General features: G+C 40.2%; 1 protein-coding gene across 1 annotated transcript in view; it reads left to right on the top strand.

Moving 5' to 3' along the window:
• The window catches only part of LOC133460011 (A disintegrin and metalloproteinase with thrombospondin motifs 2-like), a 60,718-nt gene that overhangs the window by 21,184 nt on the left and 14,827 nt on the right, over positions 1–24,707 (top strand). The window contains exons 6-16 of the mRNA XM_061740473.1: positions 1,866–1,949; positions 6,747–6,900; positions 7,134–7,239; positions 7,997–8,140; positions 8,238–8,370; positions 12,168–12,281; positions 19,032–19,177; positions 19,250–19,339; positions 19,422–19,504; positions 21,723–21,856; positions 23,978–24,101. Of these exons, the coding sequence (XP_061596457.1) occupies positions 1,866–1,949; positions 6,747–6,900; positions 7,134–7,239; positions 7,997–8,140; positions 8,238–8,370; positions 12,168–12,281; positions 19,032–19,177; positions 19,250–19,339; positions 19,422–19,504; positions 21,723–21,856; positions 23,978–24,101 (1,312 nt within the window). The remainder of the gene's footprint in view (positions 1–1,865; positions 1,950–6,746; positions 6,901–7,133; positions 7,240–7,996; positions 8,141–8,237; positions 8,371–12,167; positions 12,282–19,031; positions 19,178–19,249; positions 19,340–19,421; positions 19,505–21,722; positions 21,857–23,977; positions 24,102–24,707) is intronic.

The following is a 24,707-nucleotide window of genomic DNA, read 5'->3' as shown; positions in this document are numbered from 1 at the left end:
TATGGTTTACAGTTTAAAGGAGCCGTCTGTAAGAAATGGCCAAAACTGGTACTGCAGTCACTTTCAAAATATTGTTGAGCGGCGTGTACCCTCCCCCTCCTCCCCCGACCAGAGGTTGCCAGGTAGGCTGCAGAATGCAGCAGGAACGTAGGCTGCCATGGCTGCGATAATTAGAGCCGAGCTGGCAACCCGGATGCCGAAACAATACTGACTTGGTGATTGGAAGATAGGTGGAGGTGGAGCTTCAGAAACAATACTGACTTGGTGATTGGGAGATAGGTGGAGGGTGGAGCTTCAGAAACAATACTGACTTGGTGATTGGGAGATAGGTGGAGGGTGGAGCTTCAGGCCAAAACAAAAAATGACAACATAAACATCAGTTGAGGGCTGCAACTCCTCTTTTTAAACTGGAATATCCTGGCTTGAGTGCTGTTGTCAGTGACATAAGTATTTGAAATTAACATGATTTTTAAATGTCTGTTGACATATCGGGGTCATTTTATGATTCGTTTTATTATTGCTCTTACATACAGCTCCTTTAAGATTAAGATTCCCAGAATATTCTAATTTTTTGAGATAGGATATTTGAGTTTTCTTAAGCTGTAAACCATGATCAGCAATATTAAAATAATAAAAGGCTTGCAATATTTCAGTTGATTTGTAATGAATCCAGAATGTATGACATTTTTGCATTACAGAAAATAAAGGACATTATCACAATATTCTAATTTTCTGAGACAGTCTTGTATATTTATGGTTAAATGTATTTTTGTTGCTATGTTTTATTTTCTGTTGCTAGATTGTCTGATGGGTGAGGTAGTCCAGACTAAATGTATAGCATTTTCTTTGTTCTGCAGCGATATTGCTGCAAAAATGCACTTGAAATACACTTCAAATATTCTTGTTTTGCTATTATTATTCCGCTTGAAATTATGGGAAAATGCATAATTTAGTGTTGAATAACGTGCCAGGCATGTGCACCCCCTCTGATCTGAAATGCACCCCTAGTCATCATTTTCTAGAACCGGCCCTGACCGCTGCTACTACTGCTACTACTAAATATTTAATCACTTTTCCAACTGTTGCTCTGCTTACTGCCCCCAATCGGTCACCGCCGGTACGATGCACTCTCCTCGCGTACTACGCGAGCGACATTGCGGTTGAACGGACGTGAACGGACGCGAACGCAAGCACCAACAGCAAGTATATCTCAGGCTTAAGAGTCTTGTCTGGCCAAACAAACCAGAATCTGGTCCAGAGCATCTTGGAAGTCCAGATCTGAACCCCACAGGAATGTTGTGGAGTGAGCTCCAAAGAGACGTTCACTCCAGACATCTTCAGATGTGTCTGAAGGAGTTCTGGAAGGACAGATGATCCAGAATTCCTCCTGAACACTGAGCAGCTCTGCTCCAGAGATCCTGCAAGATCTTGTTGAAGTCACTGCTGCTGAAGGAGCTTCCACCAGCTGGTAATGCCAAAAGGTTCTGGTCACTTTTACCTCCAGAACTGAGCAAACAGACATAAACTCTAACAGTTTTGTGTTTTCAGCTTAAGCACAAAGTAATTCCAATGTAGATGAAGATCAAATCACTTTTATGGTGAAATCCAGTTAATTCAAAGTGCTTAACATAGTTTTTCTTGCTGGATGTGTACTGATGCTGATGGTTCAAGTTCCAGCCCTGCACATCCTCCTCAGTCTTCTCTGAACTCAGAGGAAGTCCTCAGTTTGTCAGGCTTCAACATTAGACTGAAGCCAGACCTGCATTTATCTCAGTGAAGCGTCTGTCTCTGGTCTGGAACACAGATCAGGAACCCTGGTGTCAGTTCTGGTGAGATTAATCTCAGATTTGTTTGTCTGTTTCCAGATTAACGAGATCTACCAGGATCATTCTCTGGGGGCCAACATGAACGTTGTCCTGGTCAAAATCATCCTGCTGTCTGCAGCAAAGGTACTTAACTCCAAACATACGGAGAGATTGTGGTCTGGAGGGACCAGTGTCGGTGAACTTCTGAGCAGGTCGATGGGGCTGCTTTCATCACATAATCTAAATCAAAACTTCAGAGCTTCAGACCTCAGAGGTGGTAGTTTTATTGACTATAGCACCTCAGAGCTTTTGCCACTGTACTGTCCATTTTTGTTGGTCAGAAGATAACAGAACAAAATACATGAGAATTATTTACAATAACCTACAATCATATAAACGAAACCAAACACCTGAGAAGGACATTCACAAGACCGGGATGGCCTAAAAGATCATCAGCAAGAATGAATTGTTTATTTCGGTTACATTACATTATTTGCAATTCAAACTGTGTGTGTGTGTGTGTGTGTGTGTGTGTGTGTGTGTGTGTGTGTGTGTGTGTGTGTGTGTGTGTGTGTGTGTGTGTGTGTGTGTGTGTGTGTGTGTGTGTGTGTGTGTAAATGACAAAACACTTTCATACAAGTTTACACTCATCAGTTTCACACAAAAAATAATAATAAACTCTGTAACCGAAAAAGGAATAGGCTGAAGCCAAAGCTTATATTTGCCTACCCTGTACTTTCCAACAGAAAACCCAGATTATCTGCAATATGAAAAGAAACAAAAAGAGAAATTTCCCTTTAAATTGTTCTGCTTAACCAAATTATACTCCAATCATTTAGCATTGTAATCCTTAATTATTTTACTTTTCAATATTTTTTTTAAATTCAACAGAGATTTACACAGTTTCACTTCAGCACTAAGTTGATTCCATAATTTGACTCCCAAAAATGAAACACATCTATATTTAACATTAGTCCTCACACGACATCTTTCAAAGACCCACAGCCTTCTTAAATTATAATTTGTTTCTCTTAATTTAAAGAAATGCTGAAAACAAGCAGGAAGGCTATTATTCAGACAAGAAGCTTGATGAGATGAAAACAACCGCTGATGGGATCATTCAAACATGGAAGTAATGCAAAACAACGTCAGTCGCCTCTGTCTGGAGTTCCATACATGATCTCATCTCCTAGGGATCACAATAAAGGTGAAGGATCTTCCCAGAACTACATAGGAAGAGCTGGTTGATGGACTGAAAAGCTGCAGCCTCTGCTAGGTCCTTCCACTCCAGGGGGCCCATAAACTGGTGCATCTGGAGGCTTGGAAGAGCATCCTCGATCAAATGGGGCCAAAATCAAGCTCTTACTATGTCTGGAGGAGATTAATTCTGACTATGACCCCAAGAAAACCATCCCCACTGTAAAACATGGAGGAGGAATTATTATGGTCTGGCCTTTTTCTCTGCTAAGATGACAGGACATCTTCACTGCATGGAGGGGTGAAGATCAGGGAGTGCCGTTTCTAGCTGTGTGGGGGCCCTAGATGCTCTCTGGGACCTTTGTTTACCAGACTATGATGGAGAGATTCCTAATCCAGTAGATGATCCATTAACATCACTTAAGTTATGACACCTCACGAGGAAAGCACGCCACAGGAATGGAAAGATTTTGCAGCGACACGCATTCCCAGACCCCAAAACAATAGTAAAATAAACAAACAAAGTGATCCGATTAAAATAATCCTGCAGAGAAGTTCTCCAGAACAGCAACCTTTCAAGAAACTAAAACTTGTTGACTCATATGTTTGTGTACATTTGACTGTCAAACCTCATAACAGCATTGGGGCACAAGCCCCTGATTTATGTTTTATGTTAAAAATAGTGATATGAATACTAAATATTGTGCTATAAAGCAGAACCCAGAAGGTTTTGGATCAGTCTGATTTGTCTCTTATGAACACAGGTTGGTGTCCTTCTGTTAAAGTGTGATTGGTGTTTGATAAATGTGTTGGTGTCCTTCTGTTAAAGAAAGGAAATCTCACAATGGTAACTGATATAACCTGAAACTGACAAAAGTAATAATAAATTATAATTTCTGACTAAAGAAAATCAGCAGAAAAGATGTGAACTAACACTTCCATGGTGACATGTTAAACTGAAGTGAGTCCTGTAATGAACATCTGTCTTCCGTCAGTCTGACTATTTAAAGGGTTAAAAGTGGTCCCTCTACTGTTTGGTATGATGGTGGCCACCACACTGAACATGGACCAGAGATAGTGAAAGAGACCAGACCAGAGATCAGGAGGAACATTCTAGACCAGCACGGGACTGTAGACAACCTTCCTGGACGTGGACACAAGAGGACAATTGATAAAAAACTAAAGAGACGGAAAATACTGATGAAGCATTGTTACAGTTTGGCCCCCCTGCAGGGACACAACGACGCCTTGCAGATTGCTCAAGCCTCATATACCCCTTAAGACATAGACATGCAGGTTCCAGTCCCTGAAGACCCCTGCCGGGACATTGTCACGCAAGGTCCGGCGTCTTGCATCCCCTGGCATCCCCCGTGGTCCCAAAGCTAAAGGGTCCCACCTCTGACTGGCTCTCACTGGGCTGGTTTATCCCTGTAACTTTTGTATAAAAGTCCTTTGACCAAACCAATCGGGGTCGACACACCAACTACAGACTCGATCTGTGCTGGTCATGTCCACCGCCGGCTTACTGATTAAAAACTCTCTATACCACGAGCGGACTTCTGAACTGGTTTTTGATAAATTCCTCAACAATTTGGTGCCGTGACCCGGATGACAATAGACCTTCGATGGAAACTCCTGTTCCAGAACAACGGCACAATCAGCGACTCTATCTCAAATTTTAGAGGTAAGGGATCCACTTACAAAATCCCAAATTATTGTTGCTGAGTTGTTGTCGAAAGTCTGTGAATTGGAGTGCCGGAGAATGGTTGACGTCATCCTGAAATTTTAGGTAAGTCCGCTGTGTGGTTGTGAGGGTTATTTTTTATTATTTTGTGTTATTGGGAACGTTATTGTAGAGATGTTTTTAGGAATGCTGGCAATTTCATAACACTTGAATTTGATTGTGTTCTGAGAATGCTCTGCTTCTCCTGCCTTAGAATCTGACTCGCTCTTCTAAAAAAAAAGGTTTAATATCTCGGGTAACATTAAGAGAGAGAAATGGCCAGAGCGCCATGGTTGGTCTGAGTCCAGTGGGACTTATGGAAAAGTCCGGTGGGACTAGCTCTCCCAAATACTTGGGGTATATTTAATTTCAGTAAGAATCGACTCGCTCTCCTTACATTAAGCCGAATGATTTGTATGCTCAAGTAGACTGATAGTTGGAAAGTTTTTGGGAAGTTTTTCAGTTCTTTAAATACATGTATGGTAATCACGGTACCAATAGTTTTATTTGTTAGTTTTGTTTGTTACTTAGTTAGTATTAAATATTGTTAGAATAACTAAAAGCATTTCAAACTCCCTCAGATCTTTGATGAAAGTAGACGCCGTAATGCAGAATCCCAAATAGCTTCGCTTACTGATTAAAAACTCTCTATACCACGAGCGGACTTCTGAACTGGTTTTTGATAAATTCCTCAACAATACAAACTGAAACCAAGGATTCCAGAACAACTTCCAAAGAGATTCAAGGTGGCCTCCAAGGTCCAGGTCCAGCAATATCAGACCATACCATCCATCACTGTTGGAACCGAAGTGGATAACCCAAGGAGGACTCCACGGTTGAAAGAACATCAGTCAGAAAATCATAGTGACAAACAACAAAGCTTCTGGGAGAATGTGTTTTGGACAGGTGAGACAAAACTGGAGATTTTTGACAAGTCACATGAGCTCCATGTTCACAGATTTAAAAAAAATGAATAATTCAAAGAAAAGACGACTGTAGCTGCTGTGAAACTTGGCTTGGTTTTGTTCTGGGGCTGCTTTTCTGCGTCTGATACAGGGAGTCCTGAATCTGTGCAGGTTCAATGAAATCTCAAGAACATCAAGACGTTCTGGAGACAAATGTGCTGCCAAGAGTCAGAAAACCTTGTCTCAGTCACAGGTCATGTGTCCTCCAGCAGGATAACAGTTGAAGTTGATACATGATGACTTACTTTAGTTTTGAAAATAAATTTGACGGACTTTCATTAACATGGACTACCTTTCAGAGAACTTACGGAGTGGAGTCAACGATGACCTATCGATAGTGTCAGTGTCCTCAGTAGAACCAAACCAAGGACTGGATTTATATTGATATTCCCTCACTGAAAAACCGGGATGGAGCAGTGCTCTCTCGCTCAGAATTTACCCTGAAATAAATCAAACCAACAACTACAAAAATAGGTTGTCTGCTATTCATACATTGTTTAGGGGTTGGTCCTAACGATGACCCTGCAGACAGGTAATGATGTGAACATTCAGCTTTGGAGCCTGCTGGTGGCTTGTGGAGCTCTAAGCATTTGCATAGTCCACGTGAATGGATGGGTATTCTAACCTGACGATTACCCAGGATATACCACCAAGCACATGAAGAAGGACATTAAGGTCATGGAGTAGCCGAGTCACTGTCCAGATCAACACCCTGGAGATGGACATGTCCCTCCTGGGATTTATGCAAACCTCCTGACCAGCATCTTCGGTTACCAACAAGAGGTTCCTAACCAGTTATTTCACTTGATCAAATACAAATTAATTTACAACCTTTATATAATGTGTTTTCTGTTCAAAGTTGTAGACCTTTTTTGTTTTGTTTTGTTTTTGGAGGCTAAACTCAATTTATGATTTCATCACTGTAGGTTTTATCATCACTGATCCAACAAAAGGTGGTTACTTTTTCCAACCATTAAGATTTACCATATTACACAGAGCATGTAAGAAAAGATGAAAATCAATTATATTTAAACGCCAATTTTTTCCCTCCATCAGTCCCAGGAGCTGATCTCTGTGGGGAATCCTCAGAAGAGTCTGGAGAACGTTTGTGGATGGTCGTATCTCCAGCACAGGGATTTAAGTCCCACTGAGCAGCACGACCACACCATCTACCTGACCAGGCAGGAGTTTGGCCCCTCAGGCATGCAGGGTACTACTGCTAATACTCTGATTACAACTACTAATGTAAATGTCCTGATTTGAAAGGCATTTGAGCATTTTGGCTTCTAAGGCACTACTATTACTATTAATACTACCACTAATAATAATATACTACCATTACTGCTCCAAACACAACTGCTAGCATTGTGTAGCGATATAACGAAAATGGTCCTGAAGATACAAACCTGCTCTGGTGAAATATTCTGCTATGTTTCTCTGCAGGTTACGCTCCGGTTACTGGAATGTGTCAGCTCCATCGGAGTTGTGCTCTTGTTCTAGAGGATGGATTTACCGCAGCTTTTGTAGCTGCACATGAAACAGCACATGTGTAAGATATAGAAACACAACATGCCAAACACATGCTACTGTTCTGGTAGTTCTAGTACCCAAAAATATCTAGAAACCACAACACCACAATCTTGACAGCAGCGATGGTAACATCTGCAAGGTGCCGGGTTCGAGTGAAACCAGGTTGGGCTTGGTTGGAGTTAAAAGGTGTCCATGAGCTATCTCCTAGCGGTCCATGCTAGGAGATAGCTTTGATGACTCTCAACTGTTCATCAAGAGACAAAAATGACACAGATGTCCATGAGATGACACTTGTGACTCCCAGGTGTCCATGAGGAAACATGAATGACTGCCAGGGGGTCATGAGGAGACATATGTGACTCCCAGGTGTCCATGAGGAGATATTCCTTCTTACCTGGCAACAGACATCACACCGCGACAGCAGACTCCAGCAATTCTGATGAAATCGCTCAACAAGCACACCAACCACAGCTGATTAATGCAGCTTTTTTAAATTATTTTATTCCACATTTCTTTTCAAGTGTATAAAGGATCCAGACAGAAAGGGGCTTCACTAGAACTTTTGAACTTTGAGATTCCAGGTGTCTATGCAGAAACTCTCCTCTTTTTATTGGAGTACAGGGATGACTTCCCAGTGTCTCTAGAGATCAAACAGTGTCTTAAAGGTTCTTACATGTTGCCAAATATTCAGACGATGACTGTTTAGAACATTCTCTGTTATTTAGTAAAGTTTGTCAGTGTTTTTCACGACCGTCCATTCCTCTGGCTTTCGTCAGGTTGGGTATGGAGCATGACGGTGAGGCGAATGACTGTGCTGACGACGTGGTGTTGGGAAGCATCATGTCCCCGCGGGTCCAGGCAACCTTCTATCGTTACCACTGGTCCAGGTGCAGCTGGAGGGAACTGCACAAATACCTACAGTGAGTACTACAAACAGTACAACCCATGGTACTGACCGGGGCCAGTCTGACAGGAGGCTTGACATGCTGTGTTACTTCCTGGTTGCTTTCTCTGCAGCACCTATGACTGTCTCCGTGACGACCCATTTGACCACAACTGGCCGGCACAGCCTCAGCTCCCGGGCTTCCAGTATTCTATGGACCAACAATGCCTCTTCAAGTTTGGGCCAGGATACAGTCTTTGCACAGCAGTGAGTCTTTCCAGGTGTCTCCAAACCTCCTGATGGTCACATGGTCCTGGTAACTCTTAATGTAGCTGGTCTTTCTTTTTTATTCATTTTTATTTTTCTAAGTGCTTTAGCTTTTATTTTATTTATTTACATATTATATTTTAGTTTTTACTGATAGGCAAAGTCGATCGTATAAAATTCCTTGATTCTTTACTTGTTACACCACACTCCCGTTGTAACCTGGTCTCTGTTGTAGCTGGGGTCTCATCTGGTGCTGCACACCTGGTTTTGTTGTTGCTGGGTTCTTCTCTTGTGCTGTAGACCAGGGATCTCATGTACAAAGTGCGCATGGATTTCGTCGTAAATCCTTGCGAAGAAATCTTGCCAATGCAAAAAGAGAAGAATAAAACTTTAAGTGACATGTTAGTTTTATTTTATTTTATGGAACCAGTTCTTCACTGCAATTTTGTTTAATGTTTTTTTCTGTTCAGACACAGTTATGGGATATTTTAAGGATCTGTTTATCTTGAATAGTCATCCCATATGGTCATCATGGCGAAAGAGAGATGTCCGACCTGTCAGCAGCTCCTGCTGAAAGGTTCATGTTGGTCTGAACCGGAGTGTCCATGGGTCCTATTCAGCCGAAAATCTTCTTCCGCTTTATCCAGAACCAGGTAGTGGGGGCAGAGGTCTCAATAGGGATTCCCAGACTTCCTTCACCCCAGACACTTCCTCCAGCTCCTCCGAGGGGAGTATGAGACGTTCCCAGGCCAGCCGAGAGACATCGTCTCTCCAGTGTGTCCTGGGTCTTCCCCGGGGTCTCCTCCCGGTGGGACATGCCTGGAACACCTCCCTAGGGAGGAGGGACATGCCTGGAACACCTCCCTAGGGAGGCGTCCAGGAGGCATCCGATACAGATGCCCGAGCCACCGTGGAAGACTCCTCTCAATGTGAAGAAGCAGCGGCTCGAATCCGAGCTCCTCCCGATTGACTGAGTTTCTCGCCCTATCTCTAAGGGAGCGTCCAGCCACCCTGGGGAGGAAACTCATCTTGGCCGCTTGTATCCGCGATCTTGTCCTTTCGGTCATTACCCTAAGTACATGACCATAGATGAGCTCCTTCTTCACCATGACGGCTCGGTACACCGACCACTGCAGACGCTGCACCAATCCGTCTGTCAATCTCATGCTCCATCTTTCCCTCACTTGTGAACAAGACCCTGAGATATTCAAACTCCTCCACTTGAGGCAGTACCTCTCCACCTACCTGCAGAGGGCACACCACCCTTTTCTGGCAGAGAACCATGGCCTCGGATTTGGAGGTGCTGATTCTCATCTCTGCCGCGTTGCACTTGGCTGCAAAGTGCCCCAAGAGATCTAGCAGAACATATTTAAGTGTATAAAAGTGAATTTCACTACTTTATTGTTGGATAATGTCAACTGACAACATTTGCGTGGTGGTACAACATTTTCACAGCAGTGAGTCAACCACCCCGCACATGTCTGAGCTGGGATGAAATTTCCCACTTATATTATATCTTAAAGTGATCACCACAATGCTAATTTTGAGATTTTGGAGCATCAATTAGCTCATGAAATGAATTATTATGGAATTATGGTTTATGGATGTTGTTCATTCATGTCTAAAAATGAAAGCTAAGCAGCCTAAAATTGGAAATATATGACAGTTTAAACTATTGTGAACCTTTGAGAGTTTGGAAAAGGGGGATATATTAGCTTTAGATATAATGAATCAAAGTGAGACTGAAATGATCTTGAACAGCAGAACAGCAACAGAAACAGAGAAGAATCGGCAAGAAGAAGCGAGTGTGTAGAAATCTGGTTTCCATCCTGATAAAAGCTCAGAAGAAATCTGATCCAGAAGGAAAATAATCTGAGGAAAACCTCGAGAAGCTGCTGACGTTGACAAGAATCACCGTGGTGTGAGACTTCAGAATCAGTTCAGGAAAACGGTCGTCAGTCAGATGAGATTAATCTGACCTGATGGTTTCTTTCATCGTGCTCTAGAGATGTTTCCTGCATGAGGTCACCTCTCTAACGTCCTGAACAGATGTTGGCTCCGCTCAGCCCACATCTGGTCTCATCACTGAAAACACAAGAAAAGCCAGTTGAAAGTTTTCCACTCAGAGTAAATCTCCTTGCATGCTGCCGGCCGTGGTGGAGTTTCAACTGCTTTTCACAGATCCGATGAGTGCTTTTAAAGTAATTTCTTGAACATTTTCACAGTCTGAAATCAGACGCACCACATGTTTCAGCAAAATCATTTCTCTGTTTTCCTATGAACAATGTTCATTTTTCATTCAAACTGGAAGTTTCGTTCTTTTTTTTAATTTAAGCTGAATTTTTTACCATTTTAAATTCTAGCTGAACTCTTTGAGGCGACAGGCTCTTGAGTCGTGCATGAGCAGCAGTTTTTTTGGTGTATCTTGAAAGTCAAATTTTACATTTCACATTTTATTTAACCCGGAGTACCCCGCAGTTCAGTCCTGGGACCTTGGGAGCAGGGTTCTCAACATTCTGTAGATGAAAAAAGTTTAAAAGTTCTCTAGAGGACCAGGGTTCTCACCTTTCTGTAAAGGAACATGGTTCTCAATGTTCTGTAGACGGACAGTGTTTAGAGTTATCTGGAGGATCAGAGTTGTCAAAGTTATGTAGAGGAGTAGGGTTGTCAACATTTTGTAGAGGAGCAGGGGTCTCAAAGTTCTGTAGAGGATAGGGTTTAGAAAGGTTCCTGCTAAAGTTAAGTTTTAATAGTTCCAGTCAGCCATCAGTTTGCTGTGGACACCAGCTGGTGTTTGTGAATCCTCTCTGCTGTTCTTACTGATCCATTAATGGCAGCTGGAGATACTTAATCTTCCAACAACCTTCAATCCTGAAGATCTTGTTCTCCCACCATGCATTGAGAAACCCCCACAGAAAGTCCATCTAGTCTGGTTAGTGATTGGCTTAGGTCATAAAGAAGAACTGATGATGGGTATCTTTTTATTTTTATTTTTTTTATTTAACCTTTATTTCACCAGGAAACAAAAAACTCGTTGAGATTAAAAATCTCTTTTACAAGAGGGTCCTGGCCAAGACAGGCAGCAACACAGTAACATGACATATGACACGACACATAACAAAACACAAAACACTGTTGACATTACTCATAGCATTTGCAGGCAGAATTGGACATTTCAAGATCTGTCAGGAGCGATTTAAAAGCATTAAGTGAGACCAGTTCTCTTAGATTCAAGGTGTTTTGCAGCTGGTTCCATGAGGAAGGCGCAGCATACCTGAAGGCCTTCTTTCCCAGCTCAGTATGCACTCTAAGGACAGATAGTAGCAGACGCTACTGAGAGCGTAGATGGTAGCCTCCTGATTCTTTACGGTCAATGTATGACTGTAAATATATTGGAATCAGACCAAGTATAGCCTTGTAGACGAAAATGTACCAGTGGTTGAGCCTGCAAGTGGACAAGGCCGACCAACCCACCCGGGCATACAATGTACAATGGTGAGTGAGAGCTCTCATATTCGTAATAAATCTCAATGCACCATAATAAACAGTGTCAAGCGAATGGAGGCATTGAGAAGATGCATGCATATACAGAATGTCACCGTAATCCAGCACAGACATAAAAGTGGCTGCAACCAACCTCTTCCTAGCATCAAATCAAAAGCATCTGGTATCTGTCGCGATCTTCATGGTCACACAATTAATCTGTGACTGAAAATAGACGTCTGAGACGGCAGCTGTTAAAAAGGTTTGTTTAACGAATGAACTCTTATCTACTGAATGTTGGTGTTTCTCTCCAGTACACGACCCCTGACCCCTGCAAGCTCCTGTGGTGCAGCGACTACATCAACCCGTTCTACTGTAAGACCGCCAAAGGGCCGCCATTGGACGGGACGAAGTGTGCACTTGGAAAGGTGAGAATATGGCTCTTTGATTTATTCCATGGACTGTTTTCAAGATTCCTGTTGGAACATTCCAGCATGGCTGGTTTCTGGTTCTAGTCCTCAGTCATAGTCATGGACCGTCATCGTGTATGGCTTCTGTTATCACTGATCTTCTAGTTTGTCAATGGTTTGTCTTGAACCTCTTTTTTTTATTTGATGCTTTTCTTTTATTATTTGTATAACTTTATTTTTTATTCTAAATCTGGCTTGTGTGAACAGGAACAGGTCAGGGTCAGGACAAACAGTACAGACATATTCTCAAATACCAAACTTCTGTGTTAGGAGTCTGTGTTTGTAGCAATCCAAATTTTCCCAGAATTACTCAGTTTTCCGTCTAAAGTTGCTGAGTGGAAGTCAGCGCTTTCGTGTTGTGAGTTGAGTCTTTAATATTTATAAAAAGTCTTGAGGTGGGAGCAAAGAATAATAAGGCTGAAGTGGGGAGGACACTGAAGAGGAGGAAGAGTGGGAAGACAGTTGGTCCTGATGATACAAACGTGGAGGTGTGGAAGTGTCCAGGAGAGGTGGCAGTAGACGTACTGACTAGGACATTCAACAAGATCTTAGAGAGTGAGAGGATGTCTGAGTAATGGAGAAGTGTGCTGGTGCTGATTTTTAAGAATGAGGGAGAAGTCCAGAGTTGTGACAACTCCAGAGGAATAAAGTTGATGAACCAAACAATGACGTCTTTCTTTTTTTTACAGCTATTTCCAACCTTTCTGACTGACCAATGATTATAGGTGGAGATTTTATATGGGGGTATTATTGTTCCAATATTATTTGTGTGTGCTTAGGCCTATCTCAATCTGTGTGTGCGTAAAAAGATTTATGTGTCTGTATTCAGATTTGTGTGTGGTAAAAAGATTTGTGTGTCTGTATTCATATTCATGTGTCCGCAAAAAATCAGCCGGGAGCTCTCGATTGGCTGTCTTTGTACACGTGGATTTTGACACACTTCTGCCGCGGCAAATCTGTAAAAAGATCCGTGTGTAAAACGATCCGTGTGTAAAACGATTTGTGCGTTGCTTTTCCTTTGCCCTGAGCTCGGACTCACAGGCTCACGCCAGGCTACAGTAGCAATACAGCCTTCACACCACTAGTCGGCGCGTAGCACTCAGTCGGATATTTAGTAATTGGGTTGCATATGGAGTAAGATATTATTTATTTTTAATACCAAAGAGCGAAATTACCGGAGTCAAATTCCTTGTTGGACAATGTTCGAACCTGGCCAATAAAGCTGATTCGGATTCTGATAACTTCCAAAAAGATGTGTCCATGTTATAACTATTCGTATTCGTAATGATAAACATTTGTATGTAAATAAAAAAGTTGTACCCCAAATTCTCCTGTCACACACAGGATAAAGTCTGATAGAGTCTGACAAATTATTAGGGTTAGGATTGTTTTTATGTGAGTGAGAAATTAGGTAAGAAATTTACCTTTTACGTCTTATTTATTCATTCACACACGCACTAATATATTTGGGAAACAGTTAGGCACCAAATATAATATATTTAATTTTCTATAAAGTTCTTATTTTTGCCATCTGAGAAAATTGTCGTACAAAGACAATCGTGTACAAAGACAGCCAATCGAGAGCTCCCGGCTGATTTTTTGGACACACATGAATATGAATACAGACACACAAATCTTTTTACACACACACAAATATGAATACAGACACACAGATCTTTTTACGCACAGATTGAGATACGCACACACAACTTTTTACGCACAGATTGAGATACGCACACACAAATAATATTGGAACAATAATACCCCCATAATTTTAATACAGTTCTTAATCCTGGAGAAATCCTGGAACTGCAGTAAAACGTATAACTACCAAGCTTCAGAAACTGTCAAACAGTTCCTGGCGGATTGTGGTCTTGGAGATGGTTGGAGGCTGAAACACCCCAAAGACAAAGAATTCTCTTATTTCTCACAAGTTTATCAATCTTATGCACATATAGACTATCACCTTATTAGTATTTCCATTATCTCCAAAGTGACTGACACTGTAATAAATCCCATCATTATTAGTGATCACGCACCAATCCTTCTGACCGTGAATAAAATAAATCTGCTAAAATCAGCAACAGGTGGTGATTTAATACATCGCTACTTCAGGATCCCAACTTTGATGATTATACTAAGAGAAACTGGGCATCCTTCCTTGAAATAAATGATTCAACAGAAATAGCTCCATTACTTCTTTGGGAAACAGCCAAAGCTGTGCTAAAAGGACAGATCATTTCATGTTCTTCCCATAAGAAAAAGGGAGAACAACCAGAAGAAATAAGCCTGGAAAGAAGATTAAAGAATATAGAATATAGAATATATAAAGAATAAAGAATATATATACACTATATATTTAATCACATGTACATGCTTGTATGTATTTTAAATTCATGCATAAGTATAGCTATTTCGACTAGTGTGCTATCATGAATTGTAATATAGTACACACTTTGACAGCTTTGCTACAAACACAAGCCTACATGCATCCCAAACAAACTGTACAAACACACATCACACATCAAATTTAAACAACTGTAAAGAAAACATTCCTCCCCTTCTCTCTGTCCTTCGTAAATCCCTGGTTGTCCTACATTTAAATGTCTCCTTTTACTCCACCATAACATGTTACACACTCAATCACACACACTACAACACATCACACACCAAACTGCAACCACTGTCTTGTCTTTTCAGTCCTTTCCTTCTCTTTCACGTCCCATAGTTGATATTAGCTTTCTTTGACATATTTTTTTATTCTTTTTCTTTTTCATCCATGGATCAAAAAAATATGGTAGACTATCAAGAGGGCTGGTAAAGGAAAAACACACACACATGCGCGCATGCACACACACACAAACCCCTCTATTGCAAGATTAAAATGCATATTTATGTGGCTTTTGGGTTTTACCAAACTTAGTATTAACCATTAATATATATGCAGACAAAGGGGGAAAAATGAAGTTATGGGAAAGAATTGTGGAAGCTAGACTAAGAGCAGAAGTGAACATTTGTGAGCAGCAGTATGGTTGCATACCAAAGAAAGGAATAGGCCTACTACAGATGTAATATTTGCTTTGAAGATGTTGATGAAAGACAGAGAAAGTCATGATAACCCAGGAGTTATGATATATGAGGATGTCTGGAGTAGCAGGGAAGTATGTCAGAGTAGTGCAGGACCTCTACGGGAGCTGCAAGACGGTGGGGAGGTGTGCTGTAGGTGTGACATAAGAGTTCAAAATGGAGTTGGGATCAGTTCTGAGCCCCTTCTTGGTTGCTATGGGGATAGACCGATTTATAATACATCCATGGGATAGACCATGGATAGACCTTTTTTTCCTTTTTTTCCCCTTTTTCTTCTTTTTTGCTTCTTTTTTGCTTCTTTTTTTCTTCCTTTTTTTCTCTTTCTTTTCTCTTTTTTTCCTTTTTTTCTTTCTTTTCTTGTTTTTTTTGCTTTTTTCTTCTTTTTTTCCCTTTTTTCTTCTTTTTTTCTTCCTTTTTTTCTCTTTCTTTGTCTTTATTTTCTCTTTTTTCTCTTTTTTTCCTTTTTTTTTCTTTCTTTTCTTGTTTTTTTTTCTTTTTCTTCTTTCTTTCCTTTTTTCCACTTTTTTTTCTTCCTTTTTCCTTTCCTTTTTAATCTCGACATTTCGACTTTTTTCTCAACATTTGGACTTTTTTCTCGACATTTCCACTTTTTTCTCAACATTTGAACTTTTTTCTCGAGATTGTACTTCAACATTAATCTCAACATTTTGACTTTTTTCTCTAAATTTTTACTTTTTTCTCCACATTTTGACTTTTTTTCGACATTTCTCCTTTCACCATTTGTCTTCATTCTAAGGCTGATACAAGACCTTTCATTTTTTACGGCTCCAGACATATTAGTTTTTTGTGTTTTTGGTCCAATGTGGCTCTTTCAACATTTTGGGTTGCCGACCCCTGGGATAGACAGACTGGCAGATTAGGCTAGACAGGAATCCCCATGGACCCTGATGTTTCCAGATGACACTGTGATCTGTACTGAAGGCAGGGAGCATGTGGAGGAAAATGTAGACAGGCGTAGGTATGCCCTGGAATGAATGTTGAGGTTCTCTGTGGGAGTGAAGACGATGGATAGGAACAGGAATGAGAACATTAGAGGGACAGCGCATGTTAGATGTTTTGGAGAGAAAGTCAGAGGGGCCAGGCTGAGATAGTTGAGATGTACAGAGGACGGGTAGATACCTGTAGAAGGATGATGAGGTCAATTAAGGTGGATGATTCACTGTGGTGACCAGAGGTGGACAGAGTAATCGACCCCAGTACTTGAGTAAGAGTAAAAATACTACTGGTCAAAATTTACTCCGTTACAAGTAAAAGTAGCTCAGTCAAAATATTACTTGAGTAAGAGTAGAAAAGTACTTGCTTTTAAAGGTACTTAAGTATCCAAAAGTAAATGCTTTTAAATTTACTTTAAGTAAAAGTAAGAGTAAGAGTAAGAGTAAATTTCTTATTTTCCACGTCAGTAAATTACTATATTTTTTCTAAATTAATTTAAGGATCTTTTAACTCTTGTTTCTGAGAATTAACTCTTTGAAACCAGCTGCACTGATGTGCTGCTTTTAGAACCACAATGTTATATAAAACCTGCAGAAACACCAAAAACAAATCAAATGAATGGGATCATAAGAGGACAGCAGATGATGCAGAGTTTATTAACTTTCTTCTCCTAACGCAGGCGTAGCCATTGTTGCGGCTCTGTCTTGACAAACGCAGGCTACTTTGGCGGTATCGTTTTGAGGAGGCTTGACGTATTTCCGCTTTACGTACATCCCAGTGGAGAGCGTGCACTGTGATAGGTCTCCTCCTTTGACAAAAACAGCTTGTGTCCAATAGGATTTTAGGGAAGAAGAAAAAAGAGCAGACCTGAAAGTAACAAGTACTTTTCAGCCTTCCTAGAAATTTACTTGAGTAAAAGTAAAAATATTTGTCTTGGAAATGTATTCAAGTAAGAGTAACAAGTACCAAAGAAATCTAATACTCAAGTAAAGTACAAATCCTCTGGATATGTACTTAAGTACTCAAGTAAATTTACTCCGTTACTGTCCACCACTGGTGGTGACATCAGAAGGAAACAATTGAAAAGATAAAGAAGGACTAAAAAGTATGAACATAGTCTACAGGAAACTCCCTCCAACAAAGCAACACTTATCTGTGAATTCGAATTCAGTTTCAGGGTATAAATAAAGAAATAAAACTCTTTCAGCAGAAATGTTCCCGTAGAAAAAGAAAAGAAAAAAAAGGTGTTTAGTGAATTCTTTCCCCTAATGCAGATCTGTTGAATTTCATTTGTGGGAATGAAACTTCTGTGAATGTTATGAATAATACCTTTTCTAGCTTGATTGTCATGAGCATTTCTAAATATCTTTATTGTACCTGACTTTTTATCTAGGTCAGGAGTCTTTATTTGTTTTATGTAAATAATGACACAATTCTTTACTTAGCTTACTGTAATAAACCTGACACGGTTCCTGAAAAGATTAGATTGCCATTTTTTTTACTATCCTTTATTAGTTTAATTTGAAAGTGCATTTCCCACCTATGTTCTGCTGTATTTCACCAGCTTTTGGTTGTAAGCAGAGTGCTGGGTGTCCTCCCCTTGCTAGTCTATTTGTTGTGCTTCCCTGATGTGCTCTTGATGAAATTGTTCCTGACAGTTTTGTTCTGCTTTGCATCCAGGACTTTTCCTTTATTTTTATTTCTTTTTGTATAATGGAGGACTTAACTTGTGCTCCTGTCTCTCTGGTCTCCATAAATACCTGACACCTGAGACCAGAGCCGGATTAAATAAATGGACTAAACTAAGCAGACTGTGATTTTTGGGCCCCCCTCCATCGATGTTATTTATGAATTGAAATCTTAAACTTACCAAAGTTACTAATAAAAGTTAATTCACATTTTACATAGCATAGTCATAGTCAAGTTGGTTCTTTGTATTCCAAAATAAGTCATGTGTTGTATATTAAACAGTCTATCAGACTATTTTTTGATTTTGATTATTTATACGTTATTACACCGCTCTATTAAATGCTATTAAATTATCGGTATCTTATCGATTGCGAGTATCATTGTTAAGGTATTAGTACCAGTAAATCCCCAATAGGTGTCAGCATTGCTATGTAAACAGAGTAAAATAAGATAAATGTTTTAAGTTATTGCATTTTGCAGAAAATCTTAATTAAATGTGTTGATTAAATTGAATAGTTAAATAAGAAGTAAAATCTACAAAGACCAATAAAATTTGCAGTAAGACAAAGTGTGCTGTAGTATGTATGTCTGTATGTGTATATGTATGTATGTGTATGCGTATCGTATGTATGCGTATATGCATACTAAATATAGTAATAATGCACATATATATATATATGCCTTAGGTTTTTACCGGCATGGTATCAACCATTAATATGTGTGCAGAAAAAAAAAAAAAAAAAAAATTGTCCCTCTGTCTGGGCCCCTCCCCTGTCAATTGGGCCCTAGGCACATGCCTAGTTTGCCTTTGCGTTAATCCGGCTCTGCTTGAGACAGCTACAGAAAAGCACAGACATCCACTGACCTTCAACTCCCTGGTCAAGCTGACCGTGAACAAGTTGTTGGTCTCACAGAAGCTGAATGTAAGTGCTAAACTAAGCTAACTTCTGTCTCCATGGCAACTGCCGCTGGTTGCAGCACTGCTTCAAAGGTTTCTGCATTAAGCTGACCCCAAACCTCCTGAGACAAGATGGCGGCTGGGGGACGTGGAGTCCGTACGGCAGCTGCTCTCGAACATGCGGAGGCGGGATCCAGTTCCGGACCAGACGATGCGACAACCCGCCGTCAGTGAGCCATCTGTCATCAGTGATGTCACACAGCACCGACAACACACACTGACCTCTCGTTGTTCACAGTCCGGCCAACGGGGGGCGCACCTGCTTCGGGAACAGCTACGAGTTCCAGTTGTGTAACCGGGAGGACTGTCCCCCTCTGACGGACTTCAGGTTGGTTCATACGCGTTTCTCCACGCCGTCTGTCCTAAGATTGACAGTAGATCAGCACATCTGAGGTGTGTTTGTGTTTCAGGGAGGAGCAGTGCAAAGTCTGGAATCCGATCTTTGAACATGAAGGACGGAAACACCACTGGCTGCCGTACCAGCATCCTGACCGTAAACACACAAACTCACACACACACACACACACACACACACACACACACACCTGAAACTAAGCACAGAATACATGTAAGCCAATGCTATCTAGTGTCATTGGTGGCATCATAGACTCTATTTTGAAGACCAGTTTTGAAGCCTGTTTTCCTTTGTATGGGGCGCAGCCATATTGCTAAGCAAGCTGATGGGAACACACCACCGTAGGTCAGTCAAAGTTAGCTCTGCAAAGCTGCCGTCAGACATTTCCAGCGGGATATACCATTAAACATGTCGACAAGGCGGCTACCAGATTCTACCAACATGGCCCTCTGCACTAAGACAAAACAGAAACCTGTGTGTGATGTCACAAGGGGTGTGTCCAGTTGTTTATTAGGGGTGTAACAATATATCGTGCCACGAAATTTCGCAATACAAAAACGTCACAATACGTGTCGTGGAGGTGACAAAGTGTATCGCGATATTGGGTTATTAATATTAATCTATTGTGTTGACTAGTAACGCGCATCAGACCATGACCGCATCTCGACCTGCGGACCAAAATCTTACTCCGCTCAGAAGAAACTAGTCCCATTTTGTGGTCCCGTTTTGAGGTCTGAACTTTTACTTATGTAAGGCTGGTGTAGAGTTAAGCCTTACCTTATTAAATTAAACCCTTTTTGGGTCGTGAGTAGGATAAACACGCGGGCAACTTCTGCGTGAGTTCGAGTGTACTTTAATGTCCGCTCAACAGCGTAGGATTTTAGAACATCAACACAGCACCTAGTGCTGTATCACTCCGCCCAATCTAAAACATATTAACAACTAAAGATAAACTGACTAGTGTAATTATAGTCCCTGATTTACACCAGAATATAAAGAATATATTTATAAAATAATGAACCCTGAATTACCAAAATAACCTTCTTAACAAAAATAAATCTCCTCTTACACTTATAAGGTGAGCATGAATCAATCTTTTTTATGATGTAAAATTGTATGTATTTATTTACTTTTATTTATTTATTTAATTTTAGTTGTTAAATTAGAAAGAAAAAAGTCAAATCATACATGAGAGAAACTATTCAGTTTGTGGCAAAATATTTTTACTTGTATGAAACTGAAGATGCATAATGCAAACCTGACATTTACTTTTAGTTCAGTTTGTGGAAAATGGTTGGCCTGGCTTTCTCTTTAAAACTTAAACAGTTATAAAGCATTACAAACTGTAACAATAGGACAAACACACAGTATTGTTTTGTATTTTGTGTCTTTCAAATAAAAGACAATTTTTTCCAGTCATATGTTCCTCATTCAAGGTTGTTAAAAAAAAATACTGCTATAATATCGTATATCGTACCGTATCGTGAGATTAGTGTATCGTTACACCCCTATTGTTTATACATGTTGAATTTTATACACGGTGCATGTCTGTCTGTCATGACTGAGTCGTCCGCCATGGTACCAGAAAGCTCGTTAGAATTCGGTTAATGAATGTGTTTGGTAATGTGACAGCCCTCTGGTACTTCCTGAGAATGTTTTCCTATCCAAGATGGCTGACAGGAAGTAAATGACTATTTGGGTTCACTGGCGTTGGACTGATAGGCAGCTGGCTGTTTAAGTTGGAGCAATCAGAAACCCAGGGCTCTCCTTCAGTTTCTCTTTCAGTAATGGCTGGGCTCTGCATTGGTTTTTGTTTATGAGCTGTATGTTAAATACATTTTTTGTTTAAATCTTATGTGTCTCCTGCCTTTGTGGCTGACAACAGAAATGATAAAGGTGTATGTGCTATCAGCTTAAAAACACTGTTTTTGAGACTTAAATGGTTAAATCAAAATAGTTGACATCATTTTTCTTGCAGTCAAACATCAATAAATGTTCTTACGAGGTAAAAGAAACAGATCTATTACGTCTTTGTGAACTTCAAACACACAGTTACATATCCGTCTTTGTCAGGACTGAAGAATTTTGTCTTTGGGGTGAATGTTCATGGTTCTGGTTAAAACCCAGGTTCAGGTCAGGGTTGATGTCCTGGAAAAGTGTTATGAAAGCGAAGGTCCTCACAGAGCCACAGAAATGCAGCAGCGTGTTTGTTCACATGTTAAAGTCATCAGACTGGAATTTTTGTTGGAAGGAAACCGGCTGCTCTCTCCTTTAACTCTTTACCCTCAAACGTCCAGTTCCACCTTAAATCTTCCACCTTAAGTCCCTCTAAGTGGGCGTGTCTGTGTGTCTGCAGCTGATGAGCGATGCCACCTTTACTGCCGGTCCCAGGATACACGGGCCGTGGTGTCCATGAAGAGAATGGTGCATGATGGGACGGCGTGCTCCTACGAGGACGCCCACAGCGTCTGCGTCCGAGGAGAGTGTGAGGTCTTTATTGTGCTGCAGTTTCCATCAAACATTAAACTCCAGCAGGATGAAAGCAGCTCTGGCTTCCACATCTCCTGCTTTTAGTTGGTTTCCTCTGTTTCTGTATTCATATTCACACTGGGTCTGACTTCTACACAGATGCAGCTAAAACTTGGACTCCCCTGTCTTAATCCGGTGAAGAAAACAATCATCTGATCATAGAACAACAACAACACCTTGACAACATTGATTTAACAAAAATTGAGCTCAAAAAGAAAAATAAAGATCCTGTCTCAACAAATACTGGACGTTGAGGCTGAACTTGGAGCTTGGAGCTCCCTGGTGGCTGCAGGATAAACTGTTAATCTGTTCAAATAGCTGCTCTACTGAAGATCCACCTTCAGCAGCAGGAAGTAGAAGTGTTTCCTTCAGCAACAGGAAGTAGAGGTAGATGTTTCCTTCAGCAGCAGGAACCCTCAGTAAATGTTTCCTGTCTCTGATCGTTCTGGAGGAATTCTGGTCCAGAGGTTTTTGGACATCCCACCACAGCATCTCAACCAGGTTCAGGTCTGGACCAGGTCATTAAAGAACCTGGATTCTTTTATTTTTCATCATTCTGATTAGGGCTGTTCGATTAATCGATTTTAAATCGTAATCGCGATTATGTAATTAGAACGATGTTAAAACGTGAAAATCGTAAAATCGATTTTTCACTTTTTTTTTTTTTACCTTGTCTGCACACATATTAATGATTGATACCATATTAATGATTGATGGAAATACCTCTCAATACGTGCGACAAGTGCCCCATGGGAGAGGCTCTTTAGTGTAGGAGGGGGCGTTGTAACATGCCACCGGGCATCCCTCAAGCCAGATGCGGTAGACCGGCTCGTGTTCCTTGCAAAAAACTTGCAAATGTGAATAGCAAATGTAATGACTGACATTACACACCTCTACCTCCTTCATGGGTTGCATTATTATTTAGCATGCAAAGACCCAGTTTAGTTTAATTAGAAAATGTCTTGTTTTATTTAATTGGAAATATAACTTACTGTATGTTTGCAAGGGCTGATTTGCTGATTTTTTTTTCAGAGATAAAACTTTATATTTTATTATATTTTTTAAAACCTTTTTTTCAACTTATTTTACAGAGTTTTGCACTTTATTCATTCATTTTTGGTTTAATAAGAGCAAAGTTTGCACTTAAAGCCCAATGGGGCAAATGTTCAATAAAAAAAACAGCATACCGGTATTTGAAATAATTTCTTTGCCTTTTGTCAATTCACAAAATAATCGTAATCGAAAATCGGATTTTGAGAGAAAAAAAATCAAGATTTTATTTTTGGGCAAAATCGAACAGCCTAATTCTGATGTAGATCTGCTGCTGTGTTTAGGGTCATTTCCTGTCACATGACCCTGCTTTATCTGTCAGACAGATGTCCTCACATTTGTTTGACATATATTTTATGTTCCAGCAGTTTCCCCCAAAGTTCCAGCAACATTTAACCAGCATTTCAGTGATGTTCCAGCAAAGTTCCCTAAGCGTTCCAGCAGTGTTCTAACAATGTTTTGGCAAAGTTCCCCCGATACTCCTGCAAAGTTTCACCAATATTCCAGCCAAGTTCCAACATCCTGCCAACAATGTTTTAGCAATGTTCCTGGAACCTTCCAGTGGTTATGAGATGTTTTTGCTGAAATGTTTGGTTCTCTGCAAATGTGATTCTGGACAATAAAACCAAACAACTCCACTTTGATCTGCAGCAACTGTAGCTTTTCTAAGAACATTGCTGATGTCTTTCCCTCTTGGCATTGTGTTAACACACACCAGAATGAGACCAAAGGAGCAAACATCTGCTTTTACAAAATCTGCTGATTATTAGGTTGTTTAATTCTTTGATCAGATGATTTTGCATGAAAAAAGAATTAAGTAAGTAAAGTATCCTTTATTTGTCAGTGGACATTTTTTACATCACACACCAAAATATGTCCTCTGCTTTTAATCCTTCACTGGTTAGACTAGGAGCAGTGGGCTGCCATTTCTCCTCCTTTCTCCTCTCTTCATGTCCCAATCTCTTTGTCTCCTCATCTTCGCACTTTTTCATCTCTTAACATCCTCATCTCCTTGTCTCCTCCCACCTGCAGCATGTCGGCTGTGACAGTCAGATCGCTTCGGACCAGGAGGAGGACCGATGTGGAGTGTGTGGAGGAGATAATTCCAGCTGTAAGATCGTCAAAGGAAATTTCACCCGCAGCACCAGGAAACAAGGTGATCTGAACTCCAAAGTTATCTGTTCCGACATTGGGTTAAAAAAAAAAAAAAAATCACTGGGTTTGTATGTGTATATTTATGTATGTGTACGCATATGTATGTACGACGGAGTATTAGGGCCAAACTAAGACAAAAAAAAAAGAAGGAAATTACGAGAATAAAATCGTAAAATTACGAGAATAAAGTCGTAATATTTTGAGAATAAAGTCATAATATTATATATATTATAAATATAACTTCACAAAATGCTCAATATTCCTCATTTTTACATAAATTATAAATTATATTCTCATAATATTACGACTTTATTCTCGTAATGTTACGACTTTATTCTCGTAATGTTACGACTTTATTCTCATAATATAACGACTTTATTCTCATAATACGACTTTATTCTATTACGACTTTATTCTCGTAATATTACGACTTTAATCTCATAATATTACGACTTTATTCTCGTAATATTACGACTTTAATCTCATAATATAACGACTTTATTCTCATAATACGACTTTATTCTATTACGACTTTATTCTCGTAATATTACGACTTTATTCTCGTAATATTACGACTTTAATCTCATAATATTACGACTTTATTCTA

This window comes from Cololabis saira, chromosome 14 (genome assembly GCF_033807715.1).
Source record: "Cololabis saira isolate AMF1-May2022 chromosome 14, fColSai1.1, whole genome shotgun sequence".
Lineage (NCBI taxonomy): Eukaryota > Metazoa > Chordata > Actinopteri > Beloniformes > Belonidae > Cololabis > Cololabis saira.
Note: the sequence above shows the minus strand (reverse complement) of the source record. Positions and strands in the feature narration are given on the sequence as shown.